This window comes from Phoca vitulina, unplaced genomic scaffold (assembly GCF_004348235.1).
Source record: "Phoca vitulina isolate PV1807 unplaced genomic scaffold, GSC_HSeal_1.0 scaffold5, whole genome shotgun sequence".
NCBI classification, from domain to species: domain Eukaryota; kingdom Metazoa; phylum Chordata; class Mammalia; order Carnivora; family Phocidae; genus Phoca; species Phoca vitulina.
This window is the reverse complement of record NW_022589708.1, coordinates 76247688-76274044: the sequence shown is the minus strand read 5'-3', so window position 1 is coordinate 76274044 and position 26357 is coordinate 76247688. Positions and strand designations below refer to the sequence as shown.

General features: G+C 40.1%; 1 protein-coding gene across 7 annotated transcripts in view; it reads right to left on the bottom strand.

Moving 5' to 3' along the window:
• SACS (sacsin molecular chaperone) overlaps positions 1 to 26357 on the bottom strand; it is a 96760-nt gene that overhangs the window by 13567 nt on the left and 56836 nt on the right. For 5 of the 7 annotated variants that reach the window (XM_032403343.1, XM_032403341.1, XM_032403345.1 and 2 more), the window contains 5 exons: positions 20984 to 21095; positions 15476 to 15622; positions 11686 to 13168; positions 10962 to 11053; positions 3317 to 3343 (listed from right to left, as the gene is read on the bottom strand). In XM_032403343.1, the coding sequence (XP_032259234.1) occupies positions 3317 to 3343; positions 10962 to 11053; positions 11686 to 13168; positions 15476 to 15622; positions 20984 to 21095 (1861 nt within the window). Of the gene's footprint in view, positions 1 to 3316; positions 3344 to 10961; positions 11054 to 11685; positions 13169 to 14540; positions 14653 to 15475; positions 15623 to 20983; positions 21096 to 26357 lie in introns of those variants that run through there. The other 2 variants (XM_032403347.1, XM_032403348.1) reach the window with 2 other exon arrangements.

Here is a 26357-nt window from a genome sequence, read left to right as displayed (position 1 = left end):
TGAAGTTCTGGTCCCAAGACTGCTCCATTTACATGCCCAAGTAGGGACGATATTCACAGCTTTTCCAAAGAAGCTTTTACCTAGCTACTTATTACTTATTATACTCTTCAGAGCCCTGGGATTTTGCAGAAATGCCTCAGGGACAAGGGATGGGAGCAGGTGGGCACTGCTGTGGAAGTGGGGCTTGTCCCCCACCAAGCAACTCTACTTCTAGATGTTTTATAAGTGAGGAGACTAGTAAGATTTTGTCTAGGGAAAAAGATTTTTAACCACTAGTCCAGAAAATAACATTATTTCTAAGTGCATTTTGTGTTTCAGAGTATTTAAAATACCAATAGGGAAAGATTTTTCAAGAACACTATATACCTATAGGTATGTGTTAGCTCATGGGGAGAAATAAAAAGCATATCAAATTTGATCTTATGGAAAACTAACAATTTTCTTCCTATGTACATACAATTTCTAGACTCTTAAAAGGCTAATTAGAAAAAATTATAAAAGAGGGCCTCAAGCCTTTGAAACTTTGGTACATAACTAATTTTTAACCAAGAAAGGACACCCTTATTTCACAGTCTTACACGTCGGGAAGATGACTTTACCTTCTACCAAGAAAATTTTCTTTCATGCTACAATAAGACATTTTAAAATTACTGCCACAGAAATTTAAGCAAGGGCACAATTTTGCAACTTCTGGAAGATGTCAATACCCAAATTCTGAATATCTTCAGTTTCTACATGTGTGATTTAGGGTAAATCAAGTAGTATTTAAGAAATCATAAAATCTTGTCAGTAGTCTGACTACTATAGTCTCCTTTACCTATGAGTCCCATTAAAATATAATTTTTTATAATTAAGTTTTAACAACAATGTTCTAAAAAAAAAAAGCTGACTGAATTGAATTAGTAGAATATCCAAATCGTAAGTAAGGCAAGGATATAATACCAAAGATACAAAAAAGAGTTAGAAATTAAAATTCAGAACACTATGAAAACAAAACATTAAATGTGCACCACACTGTGCTCTACGTTAATAATTGCCACATGACGTGCATTTTGTAGATAATGCTGTCTAGTATCCTCATGTGAAACTAGCAATTTATAAAACTATACCCACCTTCAGGAAAAATATCTAATACTAATGTATAAATAAAAAACCGAGAAAACACCCACAATACATATAACATGCAACTAACACACCAGTCATGCTTAACTGAAAAAACATAAGGGAAACTAAAGGAGAGAGAAAATGAAGTTAAGACACAATTCTAGGTACCCAGAGGGATTCAATCTGAAGTCCTGATTTCTATTTAGTTTGTATTTAAGCCTTTAGCTTTTCACCCTAAAGTAGAAATGTTAACACAGAAAAGTCTTCACATCTTAGGTTAGAAAGCCATTGAAATGGTAAAGCACCTCCAACAGTATCGGCAAAATAATTTTTATAGCATTTTAATAAATGACTGTGTTTTTGTTGCCCTAGCCTCGAAAATCATCAGCACTGTCAAAAGAGGTCAACTTGACAGTACTGAAAGTGTTCCTGGAGACAGAAATGTTTTATCTAAAGTATGATTAGACATGCTTATTTCAGAAATAACTCTTCTAAGAGTAGTTTTTGCTTTACTATCGATCTGTTCAAAATAAAAAACATCAACACACTGAATCACTCTTTAAAAACTGCACTATGTTTTTTGTTTATATTTATTCGCATGTTTATGTTCAGTCCTACCCTTGAGAGAGATTTCTGACCCAGATGAAAACAGGATATTATAGACTACTTCAACGTTTACTTAGCCAAGAAATCTCAGCCCCGAACGCGTTTGTCGACTGGGAGCTCACCACACTTGACCAGACTCCTTCGGAGTCGCAGCCGGCCTACCCTGGGCATCAAAGGCCATCAGCACAGCAACAGCTCTTTACACTTTTCTTGTACAGAAAGGGGCAGTGGCAGCTTTGATGGATGATGAGTTCTAACTACACTCCACTGTGTAGAGCTAGCCAAATCTCTTTGTAAATACACATGTGACAGAGTGGAAGTCCATTGAGTGGTAAGCTACAGATGAGTCAAATCTTCCAAGAAACAGAAAGATGGGAAGAGAAAGGAACCAAGGAAGGAAAGGAAAGTGCGTGTCTACCCGCCAAGCACTCCATCTGGCACTGGGCAGGTCTAGCGGCAGCACCACGAGCGCTGTGGGGGTCCAGCGGAAACTTCCACTCTAACGTGGAGCCTGCCAATGTGGTTCAAAAATCCACTGGTGGCCAAATTTCTTCTCAAGAAGTCCACATTGGCATTCTGCCTTCCTAGTGTCCCTAGTGTTCATCTAGAAAAGGAGATGCCACGAGACAATGGGAGAGGTCACTGCCTTTACCCAGAGTGTCCCCAGGGCATATGATAAGTATGCAGCCTACTCCTACCACCATTTTGTTTTCCTCTTTGATTATACACCTTAAAAATATAGGATATATTAAGGTTTAAAAATATATAGTAAAAATAGCTGTGGATGACAAGCCACTTACAAGCTAGAAACCAAATTTAATATTAATAGGAATCATCAATATAACAATGACTTGGGTTCTCAATTAATTTGAGTATGGGTACAGCTTACTTCAAAGAACTGACCAACTCCAAAAATAATATTTACCATAAAAACAATTCCTGTAAAGCAAATCTTGCATCCTCTTGTTTTCCAAGTGAAACATGAACTAGGGGAAATAATACCAGCTGAGTCAAAATATTTTTATTTTTAAAAGAAGTCAATAAAACGACACTGTAGGCACAGTAAGAACAATGAGCCGATTGTTCTGAGTGAAAGCTGTGTTAGCCACTTTACTTTCCTCGGTGTGCCAAGCAGAGGGTCGCTCTGCCATTCCCAGCTGCACCACGGTAAGCCAGACGCCACTGGGGCTACCAGAAAGCCTCCTCCCTTCATGGTCACGGATCCCAGAACAGGGTCCCCTCTACACTTTCTAATCTCAGCATTTGTGTGTATCATATAAGAGAGGTGCATTCATTCACACTTTCCCACTAAAAACCGCAGTTTAAAATACAAATTTCAGCAGAATTCTTTGAGACCAAATGTTCTATGAAATGTTTTCAAATCATTTAAATATGGTTTTATTGTGGTATGTACGACAACCACCTATATGCCTATATTGGTATAGTTTCCTCTCTCCTTTAATAGTTATCAGCACCAGAAAAAAAAAAAAAAAAAGTTAACATTAATCTCTAGCTACTTCAGTAAATGAAAAAACAAGATTCAAAGAATCAAATGAACAAAAACATCAGGCTACAAATAAACACAACATTTAGTCAGTTACCATACCTGAATATCCCCAGAGAAGTTGTTGTGCTAGAATATAATTAAATCCGATCTTAGAAAAAGCCAGAATTGTCACAATTTCACATGATGGCTACAATAATTATTCTACATCTTAAGATAGCACTGTCTATGGAATCTTACACATCATTATGTAAAAAAAAAGCCATAAACAAAACTCCAAATATAGCAGAATATACATTTAAGATTTAAAAATGTATTTCAATGCAAACTAAATCTAAACTACATACTGGGTGGGAAATCTTAGTTCAGAAAGAAAGCAAAGAAGAAAGGAATATGAATTTTGTATGTATAAATTACATTTCAACAGCATAAATAAAGTCATTTGGTAAGTTCCCAATGCGCTTTTTGTACAGATGATTATCACGTGATATTCAGATATTCCAGATAAGAATTAAGAAAGGGAAGGGCGCCTGGGTGGCTCAGTCGGTTAAGCATCTGACTCTTGATTTCAGCTCAGGTCATGATTTCAGGGGTCATGAGATTGAGCCCCGCGTCGGGCCCCATGCTGAGTGTGGAGCCTGCTTGAGATTCTCTCTCTCCCCTCCTTCCACCCTTCCCCCCTGCCTCTTAAAAAAAAAAAAAAAGAATTAAGAAAGGGAAGACATCTAATTTACAGAGTAAATCACTCAATAAATTGGAGTATATCTACAAAGTAAGTACACAATTTTTGGAGTATCTCCATAAAGTAAGTATAATTCGGACTCTGATAAAGAAAGGGAGGTTTTCTCATATATTTCCACTGCTTGCTTATGGTAACCACCAATAATTTCAAACATCAAAGAATCCTCCATGGCCATCTAACCCCTCCTCTGCCTGAAGCAAGCCATTTCTTTGCTCAAGTACACCTCCACAGCTCTGTGCGATGTTTGTATATTTGGGTACCTTAGGCTACACTTAGCAGCTAACACAGAGCCCACGCTCTTACCAAAGGAATTTTTTTTTTTTTTTAAAGATTTTATTTATTCATTTGACAGAGACAGATACAGTGAGAGAGGGAACACAAGCAGGGGGAGTGGGAGAGGGAGAAGCAGGCTTCCCGCAGAGCAAGGAGCCCGATGTGGGGCTCGATCCCAGGACCCTGGGATCATGACCTGAGCCTAAGGCAGATGCTTAACGACTGAGCCACCCAGGCACCCCTTTACCAAAGGAATTTAAGCTCTTCTAATCTGAACATCCTTCCAATTACTTTAGAGGCATTCTGTCAGTCAATATCGACTGAGGACTAGAGACAGAGAAATAAACAAGAGACATGACCTCAGACCATGTCTTATAGTCTAATGGGGAAGGTGGGTGTTAGATAAATTATTACAAATGATGAAACAGGTACACGGGTGGGGCACAAGTGCTACGGGGAGCTCCGTGTGCCATGAGGACACATGGGCCATGAAGGGGCACGAGAGCGAGTTGGGGGGCAAAGGAAACCATGTACACCACACCTAAGGGAGGAAAAGAACAGGCCATCTCCCAAATATGAGAAGGATCAAGGGAGACAATAAAAGAGATTATTAATAATAATCACAATAATAGCAAATACTGATATATCCTTTCCATGTACTGGATTCCAGGCATCTTCCTAACACCCAGAAATGGAGCCACATAATGAAGAGCCTCATAAGAAATGTTAAGAATTTTGGCCTTTGTTCCAAGCAAAAAGGGGAAGCCTTTGAAAGATCTTCAGATAAGAACTGGGAAAAAATTTAGAAAGATAATCATAGCAGTACTGTTGCTGTGTTAACTAGAGAGGCAAGGACGGATGTGGGAAGACTGTCAAGATGATTCCCGTATTCCAGGTGAGACATAATGGCCACCTGAAGGAGGGTGAGGGTGCGGCTGGGAGACTTCCTAAGACAGGGCCCTTCTGTCCAACAGGTGGCTGTGAAAGGAGTAACCCAGAACATCCTCATGGCACAAATCTTGCACCAAAATCTTTGGAATATTGCCCATCTATATACCCGAGGTTGGCACCTGAAATTGCTACTTCTTCTGAAGATTTCTACATACACCCATGAGATTGTCTCTGCAATGAATACTGTAAATCATCACAAAGCAGTGTCAACGTGGACAGGTGAATGCGCCGTCCCTCCAGCCATGATGTTTGCGGTCTTTCCCCAGAAGGTCGCAGACAGAACACGCCAGCTCCTCTGTGAGGTCTCCCCAACCTGCCCCCCCCCATACTGACTCTATTCTCAGTATTTGACACAGGATGCATCCCACTAAGTGGCAGTATTATTTACATTGCTGTCCCCACTGGACCGTGAGCTCCTTCACTTTTATCCTTCACATTATCTCCACCTAGCACAATGCCTGGTATATAGGGGACATTCAGAAAAATGTTTACTGGGAGTCTTTGGTCATGAAACAGAGCAAGGCGTGAGGCCATATGTAATAAGTAAATATTAAAAATATTTCAAATATAAATAGGATCTTGGTGCTAACCTATCAGACACTCCTACCGTTGCCTGATTTAACTGCTTTTTCTAATTATTTCTTCCAAAACCCATGTACCCTCTCTTCTAACTATTCCCCAAATTCTGATAGTCTTAGCATTTACTCAAGTAACTTAACCGTCAAATAACTCAAAGGAAGAGGACAATATACACTCGATTATCTCACAATTATGGACAGCAAGTAAGAGGACAGAAGATACTCATCTGAAAAGTTAACAGTAAATCACAGGCGCAATCCCAGGGATTTATTTGCCTTTCCATCTTTGTGCCCCTGTCCCCCACAAAACCATCCCCAGCCCAGCATGTGGAAGCATGAACATGTCCAACCAGACTTGCCAAGCAGGCATGGAAATACAAGAACAAAATAAGAGATGGTCCCTGCTCTCAAGGATTTTACAGTCTAGCAGAGTAAAATTATGACCATGATAAGGCAGAGAGGACTGAATGGACTACGTACTGAGCTCCCTGAGCAGAGCAGAGGCATCCACCTCAGAGGTGCAGGGCAGGGGTGGGCATGGGGCAGCCCATGTGAAAGGCAACCTCTTGGGAGGACACGTGTGGGCTGAAGCGTAAAGGATGACTACAAGTCAGAGGGGCAAAGTGGAGGATGGAGAGAGTGTTCTAAGCAAAAGGAACACCACGTATAAAAATACAGATATGAGAAAACTTTCATTCAGGTAAAAACAATTACCACGCACCCACCTTGAAGCAGTTCCCGTGCTACTTGGTGGTGACAAGTGTCTCTGCTCTCATGAGGTGGATGGAGTGGTACGTTTATCAATCTACAAGTGCTTGGGATGGCGAGAACAGGAGGGGGACACTGAATGAACCAAAGCCAACGACATGGTGAGTTCACAATCACAGAAAGCCCTGTCGCCCACAGGAACACCACCAGGGCTGACCTGAAAGAATCAGTGTCCGCTGAGAATGCCGAGCAGGGTGAAGAGCGAGCACTGGAGCGAGCGAATCTGTGAGGAGGGACCCACGCTACGACGGAGGCAGCACGGGAAGAGAGAGCCTAACCCAGAGAGCAGGAAGCAGGAGAAACAGATTTAAGGAGAGGACGAGGACTCAAGTCACAAGAATGTTGATTTCGAGACACTTACAGTACTCCAAGTGCAAAATGATATTAGCGGCCATTTCGTCAGTGTCTTATGCACCCTGTACCGTGTTGAACCGTACATATTACGTATGCATCATGGGATCAACAAAGTAACGACCACTGTGAGTAACACCACAACATCGCTTTTCGATAACCTGCCCTGCTGCAATACTGCAAAACTGGATAAAACTCAATTAGAAAGTTGTGACTGCCTGCCATCCTTGACTCAACCCTTACTCTCATTTCTTTAACCTTGTAATAAAGCAATCTTGCACTGGATATCATTGAATCTTGAGGGCCTCAAACAGACTCTCACAGAAGGATGTTACTGTATTACCTTGTTACTGATTGGGAAACACAGGCTCAGAGAGGCTGGCTAATTTGTCCAGAGTCACACAATGGAGGAGTCGGGCGTGAGCCCAGATCTGCATGACTACAAAGTCCCAGGCACGCAACCACTACACCACACTGCCCCTCTTAACACTGGGGTGGCAACGGAAGATGGGGCGGTCCTTCCACAGGCATGGCGGTGGGTGCCTGGGCTGGGTGGGGATAGTCAAAGAAAGTGAAAGTGAAATGGAAGAGGAGAGTGAGAGCTCCTACACTAGCCCACATTCGGGGATAAACTCAGGAATAGGAATTCACAAATAATTCTGGGAAGCAGGCAAAGAAGCATAAGGACACCAAAAAAGAATGGTGCCATAAAAGCCAAGGCATTCAGAAAGGGCATGAGCAACAGAATCTAAACTTCAGAGAGATCAGATAAAGGCAACAACAAAAGTCCACTGGACTTAAGTCATTAATTGATGACCTCAGCCAGGCAATTTTATTGGAAATCTAGCAGAAGCAAAGGTTCATTTGCAGTGATAATAGATGAGGAGGAGGAGGTACAGACCATAAGCATATCCTACTCTTTCTAGAAGCTGGACCAGGACAGAATGCAAGAAAAGGAATCGAAGTCAAGTTTGTTCTGTTTTCCCCAAAAAAGGGAAAGTTTGAAACAATGTTTAAAGCTAACAGTGAAGGGGCAGTGGAGGCAAACAGTGAAAATACAAGCAGTTACTTAATATTTAGCTCAGGATTCTAAATGGGATACAAGTAAAACTATCAAATAATAAGACAGATTTTACCCGAGCAATGAAATTAGAGAATTACCCACTGTAGAGAAAAAAACCTCATGTTTCAATTCTAGGCAGCAGTACTTTCAAAACTGGGCAATCGGTTGTTACCGATAATCAGTAAACAGAAGTCCACAGCGCTCTATGTCAGCAAAACAGCCACATAATCATTATTTAGAGCAAAAAAAGATAAAATAATAAATAAAAAATCAAATGTTGTTTATGTGTGATGTTCCCTACCATATGAAGGGAGCTCCATAAATAGCACATGGCCTCTGTTCTCCCACACTCACTAATGCCCTCCGTCTGCCCCACACCACCAGAACGTGGAATAGCATATCTGATCGGTCACTTCAGAAAAGAACCTGCATGATGCCAAGAAGCCGTCAGGGGTGGCTCCTCCACACTGTGCTAGGCAACAGCAGAAGCAAGCCGCCTGCCATCAGCCATGATCTCCAACACCAGAATTATCAGGACGTCAGGGAGTGATCTGTGACGTTTATCTGCTGAACTCCTCTCTGGGCATCTCTTCTCCGACTCAGCTCTCAGAAAAGCAAAGCAAGGGCATCACTTACTGCGTCCTCATCAGCCTCCACATCATAATGCTCCCAAAACATTAAAACTGTTCAAGGCAACAAACAAATATCAAAAAGTAATTTTTGCCTGGAACTAAGATGCCCCGGAGGCAGTTACCCATCACCATATGGCCAAATAAAATACTGAAAAGGCCAGAGGTCAGGATTACTAAATAATCATGAGAATGGTAGCCTAAACTTAAACTGATATAAAGAAAAGTGACCCTGAAGACAATTTCTGGGAGAACCGAGCTACACATTATGGGTGACAAACAAAAACAGTCAACTCGATCCATCTCGTTAGTCCAGAGAAAATTAACCAAGAACCAGAGACAAAACAGTGCTTATGGTATAATCCCAAAATAACAAATCAGAAACCACAGATGAGAAAATGAAAAGACACACAAAGTGGGAAGACTCAACTTTATAAAAATGTCAAATCACCTAAGTAAATGTATAAGTTTAACTCATTCTAAAAATATAACAAAAGGTACCCCCATCCACCTGAGGCTAGACAAACAAGTTGTGGTCATACCCTGAGAAGAAGGTATCTGAAAAGTTCTGAGTAAAAGCAGTATTATTCTGTTGGACTTGTACCCCCTGCACCTGATTTGGTTCTGAATAACTTGAATAACTGGGCTGATTTCCAAATCCATATCCACCTGAGAAACTACTGGCCATTAACAAAAACATTCTCTTCAAAAGAAAGTAATACATCACACAATGAGAAAGAAGGATCTACAATCAGACAACCTGGATGGATAAGAGTAAGTCAAAGAAACACACAGCACACACTGCATGATTCCCCTTCCAGAAAGCACAATAACTAGCTGAGCTCATCTGTGCTACTAAATGCCAGGATCACGGTGTGAGTGGATAGGACCGGAGAAGGCCTGAGATGGTGTCTGGGTGTGGGAAATCTTCTGGGTTTTGACCTAGGTGTGTTCTGTTTGTAAAATTTCATTGAGCCTACATTTATGATATGTGTACTTTTCTGTATGTGCATTATATTACAATGTAAAGTTTTTATACAAGACTATGATACAGATTTCAAAAAATAAGGATTTCTAAAATTTTGGAGCACAGAACAGCAGTTATAGGAATCCGAGTTTAGACTCCCAAAAAGGCTACTTTGAAGACCATTCCCAACTAGGTGAATCATCTAGATAGTGGAAAGATCAATGTCCACTTCCTGGCTCACAGTTACAGATCCGTATGGTAACAGCACTGCAGACTCTTCTTCCTTTTGTCCCACCTGGGCTCATCCTTAGTTCGCCTCCCCCATTCCAACTCTTTTCACTTTTATTTAAATGAATAAATATGTATAATGAATAGCAACTTTTCCTTTAGTCATTATCCTTCAAAAGAAAACAGCATATGCTATAAAAGACACAGCACAAAAAATATACCTTATAACCTTAACCGATGGGAAAAATCCAGAATTTTTCAGGCCGGTACCTAACTTAGAGTTCAGACAATGGTTTTATAAGGGAAAGGATGCTCGCAAAAGCTGAAAGATACTATTAAGACCCATGCTGTTTTTTCCCCCCAGACCACTCTGTCTTTTCCTAAAAAGAATTCTCAATAAAGGACACCCATCTTTTGCCAAGACCTCAAGAGTTCCCTTTCCTGACACTGCCCTCAGTCTGCAATCCTTGGAGCCGAACCAGCACAGCCACAAGAACCTCTGGAGGACTGGGTGGTGTGGGTGACACAACAAGGCTGGCAGGTGCAAGCCCTGAGCTCCAGGCACACAGGAGCTTCTGACCTTGTCCTTCCTCTGTGCGATCCAACCAACAACAGCTGTGCTCACTACTAAAAGGGGTACAAGATATGAGACTGGGGTTCACGTGAGAAAGGAAATGGGAAAGCATTAAAAAGCTGTGCAAGGGACACTTGGGTGGCTCAGTCGGTTAAGCCTCTGCTTTCGGTCAGGTCATGATCCCAGGGTCCTGGGATCGAGTCCCACATCGGACTCCTTGCTCAGCGGAGAGCCTGCTTTTCCCTCTGCCTGCCATTCCCCCTGCTTGCGCTCTCTCGCTCTCTCTGACAAATAAATAAAATCTTTAAAAAAAAAAAAAAAAAAAAAAAAAGCTGTGTAAGAAATTACCCTAAATGTACACCACCCTACTGTGACAGGCGAGGTTTTGAAATAAAGTATCACCTTTGGATTCTTTTAGATGTCCGAATCTAGCACTGAAATGCCTTAAAATAAAATAATTACATTAGGTTGAACCATCTGAAATTGTTGACTTATAGGTCTAGAATGGATAACTCTTGGCAATTTCATATTGGTTCAACTTCACAGAAAACTTATAAAAACTATTTATATTTTTATCAATAGGTTTATTTAAAAAAGAAAAAAAAACTAAGCAACTATAATACCTCGGGTTTGGGCAGCTTCCTTTAAAGCAGCTATAAGGTGGGGCTTCAAGCTATCCAAAATGAACCTTCCTTCAAGACCTGGGAAAAGGGACCTAAAAAGTGAAAGAAACACAGCAATTACAACCTTCTAACAATTCTAAGATAAAGAAATTCAATTACGTAATTTCAAATCAGTTAAATGTACTATTTTCCATAAATTATAACGCACGTACCAAATCACACTGCAATACTTTTTGATCCGAATATTATCTAGACTTCACTTTAAAACATGGTGGCATCATGCACCATATCCAAGTTCACAATAGTCTAAACATCTTAGAATGAAATTAACTTTATTTTCTGAGATGTCATACACATCCTCAGTTATAAAGAGTTCCTTAATGTACTATTCTCTCTCATTAAATTCAATTTTATCAACATAATTCATTATCGACTCCATCTTACTTCATTATTAGCGCTTAGAACCATTGTTTTCAGTGTCCTGTTATTGGGATTTCCAAGAGAAACAACTGTTTGATAACTTTTTGGCTGATCGACATCTGAATGCACTTTCACTTTAGAATGTAAAAATATACCCTTTCGTATCTTAACGAAGTATTTCTGCAGAAGTCTTCCTGACTATAAAGTCTACCCTGATGGTGACTGACGGATCTCACAATAAAGGATTCCGGATGTGCGTGGGGGAGGGGGGAGGAAACAAGCATGGCAGAAGCGTGAGCTCTACCTTGGATAGTCTTCTGAGGTAATATAAATAACATCTTGATCTGATACAGATGAGGAGAAGGGCACAAAATTTCCATTTTGTAAAGGTAGCAGCTCCAACCCCAGCAGTTCACTGTAAGCTTGGTCAGAAAGCACGAATTCCAGAAGGTGAAGCTTGCCTTGGGCATCGCCCGGGTGTGGGGACTTCCTCAGCACCTGCCGCACCCACGCGGGCGTCACCTTCCTCACAGGCTTGGCGCTGGAGGCAGCGAGCTGAACGGCGGCAGCGAGATTGGCCGGCACCTTGACAATCTGCTTCCCTGAGCTCTGGAGGTAGTCGAGCACGGTTTTTGTGTATTCCAAACTTTCGTCCAGTTCTGAGAAGTAGGCCTGCTCCAACTTGACCCAGTCGTTGCTAATGGAATACAGGACCGCGTTCTGGAACAGCTCGTTGAACAGAGGCTCCAACACGGGCCGCCAGCGCACCTTGACTTTGCTTGTGTCGGGCCAAAGCTTATAGATGATGTCAACTGACAAGGGAAAATCGGAGCTCCTTTCTGTCTCGAGACGTTTTATGGAATCTAAGATCAGAGTCGCGTAGGCTTTAGGGACGACGTTCACAACAAGAAATTCATTCCACAAGGCTGCCGGGTCTCTCCACTGGTCCAGCTCTCGCCACTTTATGCTTCTGCGATTGTCAGTCAGGCCAAAGAACCCGCTGATGTGAACCGGGAGGCCTGTTTTGCTCTCCTCACCCGGCGGCAAAGGAAGAAAGCAGAAGGCTTTTCCTGGGAAATCAGCTGTTGCTCCTTTTTCTTCATCATCTCTCAATAAAGACATGGCTATTCCAATGATTGGGACAAATTTCAGTTCATCAGCTAAAGAATCAAGTTTACCACTAATCCCTCGCCCACCCACACTGTTACACACCAGCCAAGATGTTTTTTGTGCGTCCTTAGTACTCTCATCTTCTAAAACTATATTTAAGTGATATGTTACACAGGTTATGCTATTGCTTGGAATCTTTTTACAATAGTTACTTATAGCAGTTTCCAGGATCTTTACAGAATTGGGCCGCTCATGTTTCAGGGCCTTGTTCTCACTAGCAGTTACCCTAAACACCAGTCTGTCGGTTCCATCGGCCTCTCGGATGTGTAAGGAGACATCCTGCACACTTTTCAGGAAGAGCAGCACTGTGTCTGCATCTGCCCTGAAAGATTCAAACAACTCAAGAACCTTCTGCTTGTTGTAGAGGTTACTACTCAGCTGGGAAGGTTGTAGGCGGAGAGGGAAACGGAAAAACGTTCCTGGAAAATTGGCATTTACAAACGTTTCCTTGGTGCTTCCAAAAATGCCAATAAACGGTGCAAACTGGTCTGAAAGTTCACTAATTTCTTTGCTGTCATCTTTGAGATTCCAACATTGGCCTGATTCATGTGGACCAAAAAGGGTTTGATGAGGATCTAGCATCCCAATCTGGTCACCACTAAATATACAAGGAACATCTGCAAAGAAAAATTCAACAGTCATGATCAACTCTGAAATTTAATGGACAATTATAATTACAATGTACAATTACTATCAAAACAGTGTATGTGGAAAAGCATAAACCATAAAGTGACTCTAACACAGATTTATCTAAAAACAAACTAAATTTAGCTCAGAAATTTAATTCTCTGAACATGAAATCTAATGATTTCTCTTTTGATTCAGTAAGTACCAGGCAGAGAAACTTTAAGGATTACTGTGAAAACATAAGATAAATCTTCAAACACCTACGAAACACTTACCACATGTAAAGAGTATCTGGATATTTATACTCAGCCCCCACAGCCACCTGAACCCAATTATACAGAGTTGCATCCTACACTCAAAATAAACACTTCAACCACAGATTCTCCGAAAAGTGGGGGAGAGAAATCAGAGCGCAGGTGACTCTGCCCACCACGTTACTCGGTAGGCAAAGGCCCTGGGGTGAGGCTACAACAAGCCCCCCTGGTTCGCTTCTCACGCCGAGCACACCTCACCACGTGGAACCCAAGAGCAGTGCTGCAAGAGACGTATTTTTTATACGGCATGCCTCCTAAAACCAACAGCAACTGTTTCACCTGCTTCTCAACCACAGACAGAATATTTCGACAGAGGCAGAAAAACTAAGTATGTCAGATGCTCTGTACTTAGAGAAATTCTTCACCATGGTGCCTTTCTAAGGACTTCCTGAGAGTAATTGTGACGTGTTTTGCCTCACATGCTAACTTTAGCACCTAACCTTCATGCAAGATGCACGTTAATATTTATGGTCATCAACACCAGGCCGAGCTGTCACACCACAGATTCCTAAGCTTCCAGGTATTTTAAGTAGGAAATGTGATGTCCACCAACCCAGCCACTAAATCCATCAACAACATGGTGGGATGGCACTCTCATCTGCGCTCCCTTTACATCACGTCTGCACTCCCATTACTGAAATTATGTCAGAAAGATTCCTGACAGTTGTAAAGCATGATGCATGACCTCTGCAAAGCCTCAGATTAGAGCACAGCACTCCAGTTAATACTGTCCCACATAAACATGCTCCTTCACCAACGGGGAACAAACAAACCCACAGTGATGCGCAGATGTTGGCAGTCAGCTTGACCCTCTGACTGAACAGTTCATTCCTGTACGACAGTCTCCGCACTTAGGCAATTCATGTATGTGCCCCCATAAAATTTTAAAACTTCCACAGACCTGAGGGGTAACTCACAAATGGTTGAACATATCAATGTTAACGTTCATGTATAACTGTTACATAATACTGTGAGATATGATTTAATGTATGATTTAAGTTACACAATAGATTATAATAATATAAATGCAATCAAAATAGAGGCTTACTAAAATTGGGCTATAGTGAGGGTGACCCAACGTCCCACTAGGCAAGGGCAGTCCCAGTTCAGGCCAGCGGTTTGAGAATGACACCACCCTCTTCCACCCTGATGAGTGCTCCGGTTTGAACAGTAAGTCATAGGGTTACCCTCGCTATAGCTACAGCTCTGCCAGCCAGCTCAGTCTCTCCTCCTGCAAGTTCAAAATACAAACAGAGTTGGAAACTAAACCACTGCAAGTGCCAATTCCATGAAAAAAACTTTTTTAGCACAAACTACAGTAAATACTGAGAGCTTTGACTCTGGAAGAATAGCCATCTACTCTTAGAGATGTCTACACCAAGAGTTTAAAGTACTTCCTATTGTAACCACAAACTGGAATCCTCATATTCTTTCTAGATTCAAAACATGATTTCAAAGTAATCTTTAAAATACTCAAAAGTTTAAGAAGAGTAAAACTTTTATCAGGAAAATGCTGAGAAACCAGAATCAAAGATCTTCACTTTGTTCGTTATTCAATTCCACTGAGTATTATACTTTCCTCTTTAATCTCCTAATATTTAAAAATATGTACAAGAAAATCTGTGAAAATCCATTTGTCTGACTCAAAGATATTCAGTGTAAAAATTTTTAGAGTAGTACTAATTTGAATAGGCATTTGAAGAGTTACATTTCAAACTTCATGTAAAATGACTTAACATATAATATTACACTGATCCCACCAGATCACGACATTAATATTTAGCATCACATGATGAAGCTTTGGTGTACCGACAATGGTAACTTTAGAAAACATGGATAATTCACTGGCATACTTCTTGCCACCATCAGAGAATTTGGAAAAGATGCCTTTTAAAAGTATCATCTCCAAAGTTAACCAAATAAATTACAAAATATAGGTTAAAATAATTTTCATGACCATGACCCAAAAACCAAATACTATACCTGTTATATGATAGACAGAATTAAACCCAATTCCAAATCTTCCAACCTTCAGGGGGTCGTCCTTTTTCCTGCTTCTGGCTATTTCCTGAATGCCATGCCAGTCCTCTGGGGTGAAAACTGCATTGTTGTATACATACAAAGCCGGCCCTGCGTGTGAAAGCGCACATGCAGTATTCAGAAAGAAGTAAGCCGTGGTGTTCAGTCCTCTGTCAAGAGCTTCCTCTACATAAAACTGCTTATTCCATGGGAAGATGGAAAGAAGTGAATAGAATGACTGAATTCTGCATTGTAATTCCGATTTTCACAATAAGAGTAAAAACACAAACTAATGGTAAAAATAACTAGCAGGAAAAACAAAATTATTGCTGGCCAAAACTCCAAAAAGGGAAAATTAAGGATGTTATGATACTTCGACATCCAAACCACAGAGCAAATGAGGAAGTAAGAGTATAGTTATTACTTTATAAAATTTTTTCCTAAATGGCATATTTAAATCATTTTGTAAACAGGATAACCTATAAATGTACTAAGGAGACTTGCTATCTAAAAAAAACCTTGTTAATATATTATTTCATAAAGAGAAAAATAATCCTTTAGTCATGTTAATAATCACCCTGTTTGTTTTTGTCAGCCTCTGGATTTTTCTATACAAGGCATTACCGGTATAACTAAAACAATCATTAATGTGACAAATTTTAAAATCAGCACTTCAGAATAATACTATCCTGTCTTCAAAGTAGCTCTTTTAAAAGGTTATCTCTGTAATTCAAAATATTTGAATTTATAATGTGAATTTATAATTCAAAATGTTTTTGGAACACCACTTTTTGAAACTTCAGAATCTCTTAACATTCTTTGAATATGTTCAACTATAGTAATTCAACATATTTAAAAATAATTAACATTGTTCTTTCGGGGCACCTGTGTGGCTCAGTTGGTTAAGCATCTGCCTTCAGCTCAGGTCATGATCTCAGATTCTGGGATCGAGTCCCGTGTGGGGCTCCCTGCTCAGCGGGGAGTCTGCTTCTCCCTCTGCCCCTCCCCCCACTCATGCACGCATGCAGACACGTGCGCACTCTTTCTCTCTCTCAAGTAAATAAATAAAATCTTTAAAAAAAAACATTGTTCTTTTAAAAAGTTACTGAAGTATAACACACACACAATGAAGTGCAAAGATCTTAAGTGCACAGCTTGATGAATTCTTACAAAGCGAATAAACCTGTGGAACCTTCATCCAAATGAACACAGAGAACCTTCCAGCACCCCCCAGAAGCCTCTCTTCACACGCCTATAAATTCAAGCTCAGATATGGGGATGTTGGCTATCGCTTGTTTTACAAAAATGGCCTGGTGCTGTATGTAACAGACTAAGAATGGATAGGAAAGTAGCCAAGACTGCCGAGGGCTGAGGAGGAGCACGCAGTGGCTGAAGCGGACTCCGGATTTCAGACCCAGCTCTACCATTATCAGCTCATCACTTCCAGCAAACAAAAGTCTGTAAGGCTCAGTGTCCCCATCTGCTCGTCTGTAAAATAAGGACGAGAATAGTATCGCCTCACAAGGAAGTGTGGAGGCTCAAATGACACAATGCAAATGAGGGCCCAGCACAATGCCACCAGAGTAAACCCCGAAACAGTCAGATACTGTGACTGTTGTAATCATACCGTGACTATGGTATATGACATGTTAAGTATTTATGATTAGCAAAATATTGTTATAGTTCTCCTAATAAAATAAGTATCCTAATTGCCAACAGCTAACTGTAGCTGGTCTGAAACGGCATCTGGTGAACAGTGTCTGGTTCTGCCTACTCCAAACGTCCATTAAAAATACCTATGAAGACACAGAAACAGGGACCACAAAACCTCACAACACTGAACACCGGGACTGAGAGTGAACCTCTGCCAGAATCCAGAAAGAACTTGTATAACTAGAAGGTCTATGGAAGGGAATTAAAAATCCAGCAGGGAACACACCACGTAACCCGGCATGCCAGGAGCAAAGCAGAGCTGCCAGCCTGGAGGAAGACCTCCCTTCCTTCCCACTGTCAACCCAAAAACCCTCTGTGGCCCAGCTGCTTTTAGAAAACATCTGTCAAGTTACAAAACAGATGCATGTTCTTACAAATTCAAACAAAGTAGTGCTTCTAATGAAGAAGAATTTCCTCCTCACAACCTCACTCTCCAAGGTTACCTGTCTCCCATCAGACCCCATCAGTGAGCTCCTAGAAAGAAGGACACAGGCAGCAAACACCCCTGTTCATGGAACTGCTCTGTACATTGGCTTCCAGAGCACACCTGACACACGTGCATGCAGGCTTCTGGAGCGCGCCTGCCGGACACACATGTACACCGGCTTCCGGAGCACGCGTGACACACGGCTAGTCAGTGACTGAACCAGGTGGCACTCAGATGAGCCCACCTCAGCCAGCAGACAAATGGATGAGGCAGCTCGATGCATCGCTCTTCACTGGCTTCTTTATCTAGCAGGCATAATCCAGTTCTTATTTCAGATTTTAATCACGGTATTATCTGATTATCCTCATTCTGGAATCATACTCATCCTGGTGATTTAATCTTGAATCTCACTGAATCTCCACCTCCATCTTGCAGGTCAATTTTAAAATACCCCAATCCACCCTGATTGAAAAGGTGCCTCTTGGTTCTGAGAGTGAAATAACAAAAGAATAAACCTCTTGAGAGAATTTTCTCGAACAGAAGTTATTTATCTGGGAAGGAAAGGTGAGCAGCAGGCTTACAATCTACTTTCTCCTTTTGAAAAGGAATAGGGGGAGAGGGAGGGAGAGAGAGAGAGAGAGAGAGAGGGAGAGAAGCCAGCCAAATCTCCTTGTAAACATGCTGATGACAGATCTCTGGCAAACACACTAACACTACCTGCTAGCAGAGGAGTCTAGTGGATGCTTTTAGAACTTCCTTATTATAAGTAAACCTGGAATTTACAGATTTATGAGACAGAACTCCCTGAAAAAGTCACAAGCTATTTAATTATCAGAGAAAACCGTGCACGTTTTATGATGTATGAAATAGCTCCTTTTGTGTAGGTGATGACCTGCGTCCATCACTCAGAGGCCACCTCTGCTAACCTTAGGCCCACGTGTATCCAACACATGAATGGACCTAGCGGGAGGTGCTGGGAGTCCAAGACTTCTCCACACTTCCTTCACTGTGTCTCTTAATTAATCACATCCTTGAAATCCTTACTGGTGTGAAAATGGGTGAGATCTCCTCATTTCTATGCACCTGATTTGACAGATTGAGTCTTTTGTCATCTGATTACATAAAAAAGAAAACAAGGTGGACTGAAAAGTTCTCTTTTGCAAATTTAAGTATCAATAAAGGGAAACAAAACTAAGATCCAAGAAGATAATATCAGTTAAGACAACATTCACATCCGAACATAAGAGAAAGATATTCTCAAATATGCAAGAGCATGGAGGGTCCTCAACAAATATTGTTAAATAAAGGTATCAAAGATCATTTCTCCCTACTTTTATGTGTCCAAGTTTATTTTAAATCAGCTTATCTGATAATAATTTAAAGAGCTTACCTCTAAGTATACAGCTGACCCTTGAACAACATAGGTTTGAACTGCACAGATTATACGCGGATTTTTTTCAGTAAATGTATTTTCTTTTTCTTATGATTTTAACATTTTCTTTCCTCTAGTTTACCATACTGGAAGAATACAGTACATAATACATATAGCATACAAAATATGTGTTAATTGACTATGTTATGGATAAGATGCTTCTGGTCAATAGTAGGTTGTTAGTAGTTAAGTTGTGGGGAAGTCAGAAGTTATACACAGATTTTTGACTACACAGGGGTCAGCGCCCCTAACGCCCACATTCTTCCAGAGTCAACTGTACTTACGCCCAAATTCAGTTAAATAATCTTGTTTCAAGTATTTTTTTTTTTAAACGAGGTGAAGTCAAGGCTGGAAGCAAAAAATCCTAGACTTTAGGTAGGAGTTTGAAGCAAAACACTTCTAGGATCTCCTCACACCTTTATGGCTCTACAGTACACACATATTAATATCAGTGTGACACCGGACATAAAATTTTCACAGATGAGCCCATTTAATCCACAAAATAACTTGGAGGCAGGGGCACCTGAGTGGCTCAGTCAGTTAAGCATCTGTCTTCTGCTCAGGTCATGATCTTGGGGTCCTGGGATAGAGCCTCGCGTCGGGCTCCCTGCTCAGCAATCTGCTTCTCCCACTCCCTCTGTGCTCGCTCACGCGCTCTCTCACTCGCTCGCTCTCAAATAAAATCTTTAAAAAATAGTAACTTGGAGGCAGATTTTGTTCTTATTACCATTTATAGGTGAGCAGACTAAAATTAAGCAGGGCCGAGCCATCTGCTTAATCATGGTGCATAAATATGGGGATTGGAGTGGTCGCTGGGCAAACCGGTGCCCAGTGGAGACATGCCTTGTGGTGGGCCCGTGCAGGATCAGGACCTAAACAAGAGCCTCCTCTCCACACCTGGTATCTTTCAACAGTAGTTATAATAAATCAGGGAATCCTAAAACCAGGACACCCGACTTGATACTCCTTTCTTTATAAAACTGGACAACGGTAGAGAGACGGCCTGCCCCCATCACCAAGGCAGGAGGGGTCAGGGCTAGAATGGCAGCCTCCTGGTGTGTTAGGTCTCACTGTCTTCACACAACAAACAAGTACAACTTGCCTATCACAATCTGACCAAAGAATGAATATATCAGCTCTAATAAATATTAAATATACAATGTTCAGGTATTTAACAATTAATGTTGATTACTCTCCTAAATCATAAAACATCTTTTCAAAAATATAGGACATACACCTTTTTAAAAGTCTGTCCAGGGAAGTCTGAATCAATCATTCTTATTTTCAATAACCTTCCATCATATATAGTCATTCTATTACATATAATCATATGTAGTCATCTGTATCATATATATTATCCTACTGACTTTTAAGTTGCACTAAAAGTTATGAACATTCTTTTGAACACAGCACGTCAAAGAGTAGGGCAGAGGTATCAGGAGTTGATTGGTTATAGTTCTCTTACTGTCTTTCCATTCATCGTCCTTATTTCCTTGTCTCCTTTAATCCTTCTTCCCAACCCACATTAAAACACGTCAAGGGTACCCTAAAAGTAGAAAACAATACTTCTTTCTAAAATGCAGAGAAGTGTTACATATGTGGAAAGGGTGTCCTTCTGTCTTGCTAATAATATAACTCACGTTCACTGAATAGAATAAGAGGCTTATGTGTTTACGTTGTTACTTTGAGTTTCAACATTTTTACTCTTTATTCTCTAAAAATACTGACTTACAGACTCCCGTCCATCAAAAGCAGAGAAAAACATCTGAAAAAGTAGAATTAAGTATGCAAAGAAATGCAGTAGGCATGGTAATTAGACCATTCATCAGAGTATTGTAAAACACTAAAAATTACCTGTTAACACATTAAACGAACCTTGTTCCTAATTCTTGATTCTTACCCTGATATTGTGCCATATCTTTTGACCAAAGAGTCTCCGTTCCATACTGAGTTTCATCATATAAAAATTTAACTTCTGTGGCCCCCGCATCTTCTGCATTCTGAATTAATTCCTAATCAAGAAATACACCAAAAAATAATATTTAATACTAATCTGCTCATCTGCCCATTTACCTATAACATTTAAAAAGAATTACATTTAAGTAACAGAAACCCACAATTGGCATCTTTACCTTTAAATCCGGTGGGGCTATGACTGCAAGTAATTGCCACAAGCATTGAGAGGATGGTTGAGAGCTTGTGAGTCCTTCTCCAATTATACACCTAAAATGCGATTTTTAACTTGCTATCTCCTCGCCCCCAGTACAAATCCTGAGACTATAACTCTCTTATTCACAATCTACCCAAAGCCTTCATTCAAAAGAAAGTACTCCGTTTCTGAAAGCAGCATGGATTGTTCTGTTTCTGGGACAGATACCTTCTTCTCAAAGTAGTTACCAAATACAGACCTTTCTTTATCACTTCCTTATCAAACTTACTTTCTCTTTGGAAACATGTATGTATGTACTGATTATTATTCTGCATTCTTGAGAAGTTGGGTTATGAACCTGTCTTTCCCCTGCACTAAAGCTGAAAGCTTCTTCACAGTCAGGACTGACTCATTCCTTTCTCACAAAGAAGGTAGTAGTGTTACTTGTTTGGTGGATGGGTGGTCATACCTCTGCAACGTAGAAAGCAAAGAGCAAACTACAAGATTTATACCCATAGGTAGCCACAAAAAAATCCTCAGTCTCAACAACCCCAATCACTTTGGCATGCCTACCAAAAACAGGCTGGGCTCTGGTCCATTTGAAGGGAGCACCAGGCTCTGAAATAATTTCAGAGTCCAACTCTTAAAGCCAACACCATAACCATCAAACCTGAACTCAAGATATTATCTCTTGTTTATTGTGGACCTTGTCTAAAGCAAAGTCAACAGATGACAACTGCCTGGAGAAGCTCTGGCTTAGACCAAACCAAATCAAGTGGTTATATTTTAAATGGATGGATCTTTAAAACACAATAATTTACCCTGTATTATTCACCCTAAATGAGGGGAGGGAGTGGTGAGGACAGACAAGAAGTAAGGAGAGCTTATACTGATCCTCTGGCAATGCCAACAGCAAACCCTACAAGAGACTCCTTTTAGACCTAAAGACACCTACAGATTGAAAGTGAGGGTGTGGAGAAGCATCTGTCATGCTAATGGCCACCAAAGAAAGCCAGAGTAGACATATTTATATCAGACAAAAGAGATTTTAAACCAAAGACTGTAACAAGAGATGAAGAAGGGCATTATATCATAATAAGGGGTCTATGCATCAAGAAGATCTAACAACTGTAAATATTTATGCCCTCAACTTGGGAGCACCCAAACATATAAATCAATTACTAACAAACATAAAGGAAATCATTGATAATAATACAATAACGTAAGGGGACTTTAACACCCCACTTACATTAATGGACAGATCATATAAGCAGAAAATCAACAAGGAAACAATGGCATTGAATGACACACTGGACCAAATGAACTTAACAGATATATTCGGAACATTTCATCCAGCAGCAGAACAACATTCTCTTCGAGTGCACATAGAACTTTCTCCAGAATAGATCACATACTGGGTCACAAATCAGGCCGCAACCAGTAGAGAAAGACTGAGATGATACCATGCATATTTTCAGACCACAATGCTATGAAACTTGAAGTCAACAAGAAAAAATTTGGAAAGACCACAAAAAATGGAGATTAAAGAATATCCCGCTAAAGAATGAATGGGTTACCCAGGATATTAAAAAAGAAATTAAAAAATACACAAAAGCAAATGAAAATGAAAACACGACAGTCCAGAACCTTTGGGATACAGCAAAGGCAATCCTAAAAGGGAAGTAAATTGCAATATAGGACTACCTCAAGAAGCAAGAAAAGTCTCACAAAAACTAACCTTACACCTTAAGGAGGTAGAAAAGAACAGCAAAGAAAGCCTAAAGCCAGCAGAAGAAGGGAAGTAATAAAGATTGAGCAGAAATAAATGATACAGAAACAAGCAAACAAACAAAAAAACGAACAGATCAATGAAACTAAGGGCTGTTCTTTGAAAGAATTAATAAAATTAATAAACCCCTAGCCAGACTTATCAAAAAGAAAAGAGAAAGGACCCAAATAAATAAAATCACAAATGAAAGAGGAGAGATCAGAACCAACACCACAGAAATACAAACAATTATGAGAATATTATGAAAAAGTATATGCCAACAAACTCAGTAATCTAGAAGAAATGGACATATTCCTAGAAACATACAAACTACCAAAACTGAAACAGGAAGAAATAGAAAATTTGAACAGATCCATAACCAGCAAAGAAATTGAATCAGTAATCAAAAATCTCCCAACAAACAAAAGTCCAGGGCCAGATGGCTTCCCAGGGGAATTCTATCAGACATTCAAAGAAGAATTAATACCTATTATTTTCAAACTGTTCCAAAATATAGAAATGGAAGGAAAATTTCCAAACTCTGAGGCCAGCTTTACTCTGATTAAAATCAGACAAAGACCCCATTAAAAAAAAGAATTACAGGCCAATATCCCTGATGAAAATGGATACAAAAGTTCTCAACAAGATACTACCTAATAGGATCCAACAATACATTAAAAGAATTATTCACCATGATCAAGTGGGATTTATTCCTGGGCTGCAGGGGTGGTTCAATATCCGCAAATCAAACCACGTGATATACCACATTAATGAAAGAAAGGATAAGAACCATATGGTACTCTCAATAGATGCAGAAAAAGCATTTGACAAAATACAGCAGCCATTCTTGATAAAAACCCTCAACAAAGTAGGGACAGATGGAATATACTTCAACATCATAAAGGCCATATACCAAAGACCCACAGCTAATATCATCCTCAATGGGGAAAAACTGAGAGATTTTCCCCTATAGTTAGAACAAGACAGGGATGGCCTGTCTCACCATGACTATTTAACATAGTACTGGAAGTCTTAGGCTCAGCAATCAGACAACACAAAGAAATAAAAGGCATCCAAACTGGCAAGGAAGAAGTCAAACTTTCACTATTTACAGACAAGATACTCTATGTAGAAAACCCGAAAGACTCTGCAAAAAAAAATTGCTAGAATACATGAACTCAGCAAAGTCACAGGATATAAAATCAATGTTGCATTTCTATACACCAATAATGAAGCAGCAGAAGAAGAAATCAAGGAATCAATTCCATTTATAATTGCACCAAAAACCATAAGATACCTAGGAATAAACTTAACCAAAGAGGTAAAAGATCTGTACTCTGAAAACTATAGAACACTTACGAAAGAAATTGAAGTGGACACAAAGAAATGGGAAAAAATTCCATGCTCATGGGCTGGAAGAACAAACATTATTAAAATGTCAATACTACCCAAAACAATCTACACATTTAATGCAATCCCTATCAAAATATCACCAGCACTTTTTTAAGGTTTATTTATTTTAGAATGAGAGTGTGTGCACACACGTGAGTTGGGAGAGGAAGAGAAACACAAGCAGACTCCCCATTGAGCTCGGAGCCCAACACAAGGCTTAATCACACAACCCTGAGATCATGACCTGAGCCAAAACCAAGACGCTCAACTGACTGAGTCACCCAGGCACCCCACCATCACCATTTTTGTATGGAACCAGAAAAGACCCCAAATAACCAAAATAATGTTGAAAAAGAAAACCAAAGCTGGCGGCATCACAATTCCGAACGTCAAGCTCTATTACAAAGCTGTCATCATCAAGACAGTATGGTACTGGCACAAGAACAGACACAGATCAATGGAACAGAATAGAAAACCCAGAAACGGACCCACAGCTATATGGTCAACTAATCTTTGACAAAGCAGGAAAGAATATCCAATGGAAAAAAGACAGTCTCTTCAACAAATGGTGTTGGGAAAATTGGACAGCCACATGCAGAAGAATGAACCTGGACCACTTTCTTCCACTATACACAAAAATAAATTCAAAATGGATGAAAGACCTAAATGTGAGACAGGAAACCATCAGAATCCCAGCAGAAAACACAGGCAGCAACCTCTCTGATCTCAGCGGTAGCAATTTCTTACTAGACACATTGCCGGAGGAAAGGGAAACAAAAGCAAAAATGAACTACTGGGACTTCATCAAGATAAAAAGCTGCACAGCAAAGGAAACAGTCAACAAAACTAAAAGGCAGCCTGTGGAATGGGAGGAGATATTTGCAAATGACATACCTGATAAAGGGTTAGCATCCAAAATCTATAAAGAACTTATCAAACTCAACACCCAAAAAACAAATAATCCAGTTAAGAAATCGGCAGAAGGCATGAGTAGACATTTTCCCAAGACATCCAGATGGCTAACAGACACATGAAAACATGCTCCGTATCACTCATCATCAGGGAAATACAAATCAAAACCACAAAGATATACCACCTCACACCAATCAGAATGGCTAAAATTAAAAACACAGGAAACAACAGATGTTCCCGAGGATGAGAAAGGGGAACCCTCCTACACTGTTGGTGGGAATGCAAACTGGTGCAGCCACTCTGGAAAACAGTATGGAGGTTCCTTAAAAAAGTTAAAAATTGAACTATCCTACAATCCAGCAATAGCACTACTAGGTATTTACCCAAAGGATCCGTAAGTAGATTTGAAGGGATACATGCACTCCGATGTTTACAGCAGCATTATCAATAATAGCCAAACTATTAAAAGAGCCCAAGTGTCCATCAACTGATGAATGGATAAAGAAAATGTGGTATATTCATACAATGGAATGTTACTCAGCCATCAAAAAGAATGAAATCTTGCCATTTGCAACAACATGCATGGAGCCAGAGTGTATTATGCTAAGCAAAATGAGTCGGGCAGAGAAAGACAAATACCATATGATTTCACTCAAATGTGAAATTTAGGAAACAAAACAGATGAATGTGTTGGAAGGGAAAAAAAGGAAACAAACCATAAGAGACCCTTAATGATAGAGAATAAACAGGGTTGATGGAGGGATGTGGATGAGAGGATGGGCTAAATGGGTGGTGGGTATTAAGCGAGCACTTGTTATGAGGAGCACTGGATGTTATATGTAAGGGATGAATCAGTAAATTCTACTTCTGAAACAAAAAAACATAAAAATAAAAATAAAAAATAAAAACAAAAAAATTTAAAAATAAAATCACTAATGATGGAGCAATCCCCCTAATCAGCACCTATCTGATTATGACTACTTAAATTCAATTAAATATACCTAATCCTACTCTCTAAAAACTTAGTAACCAAACTAGAAAACTAGAAACTAA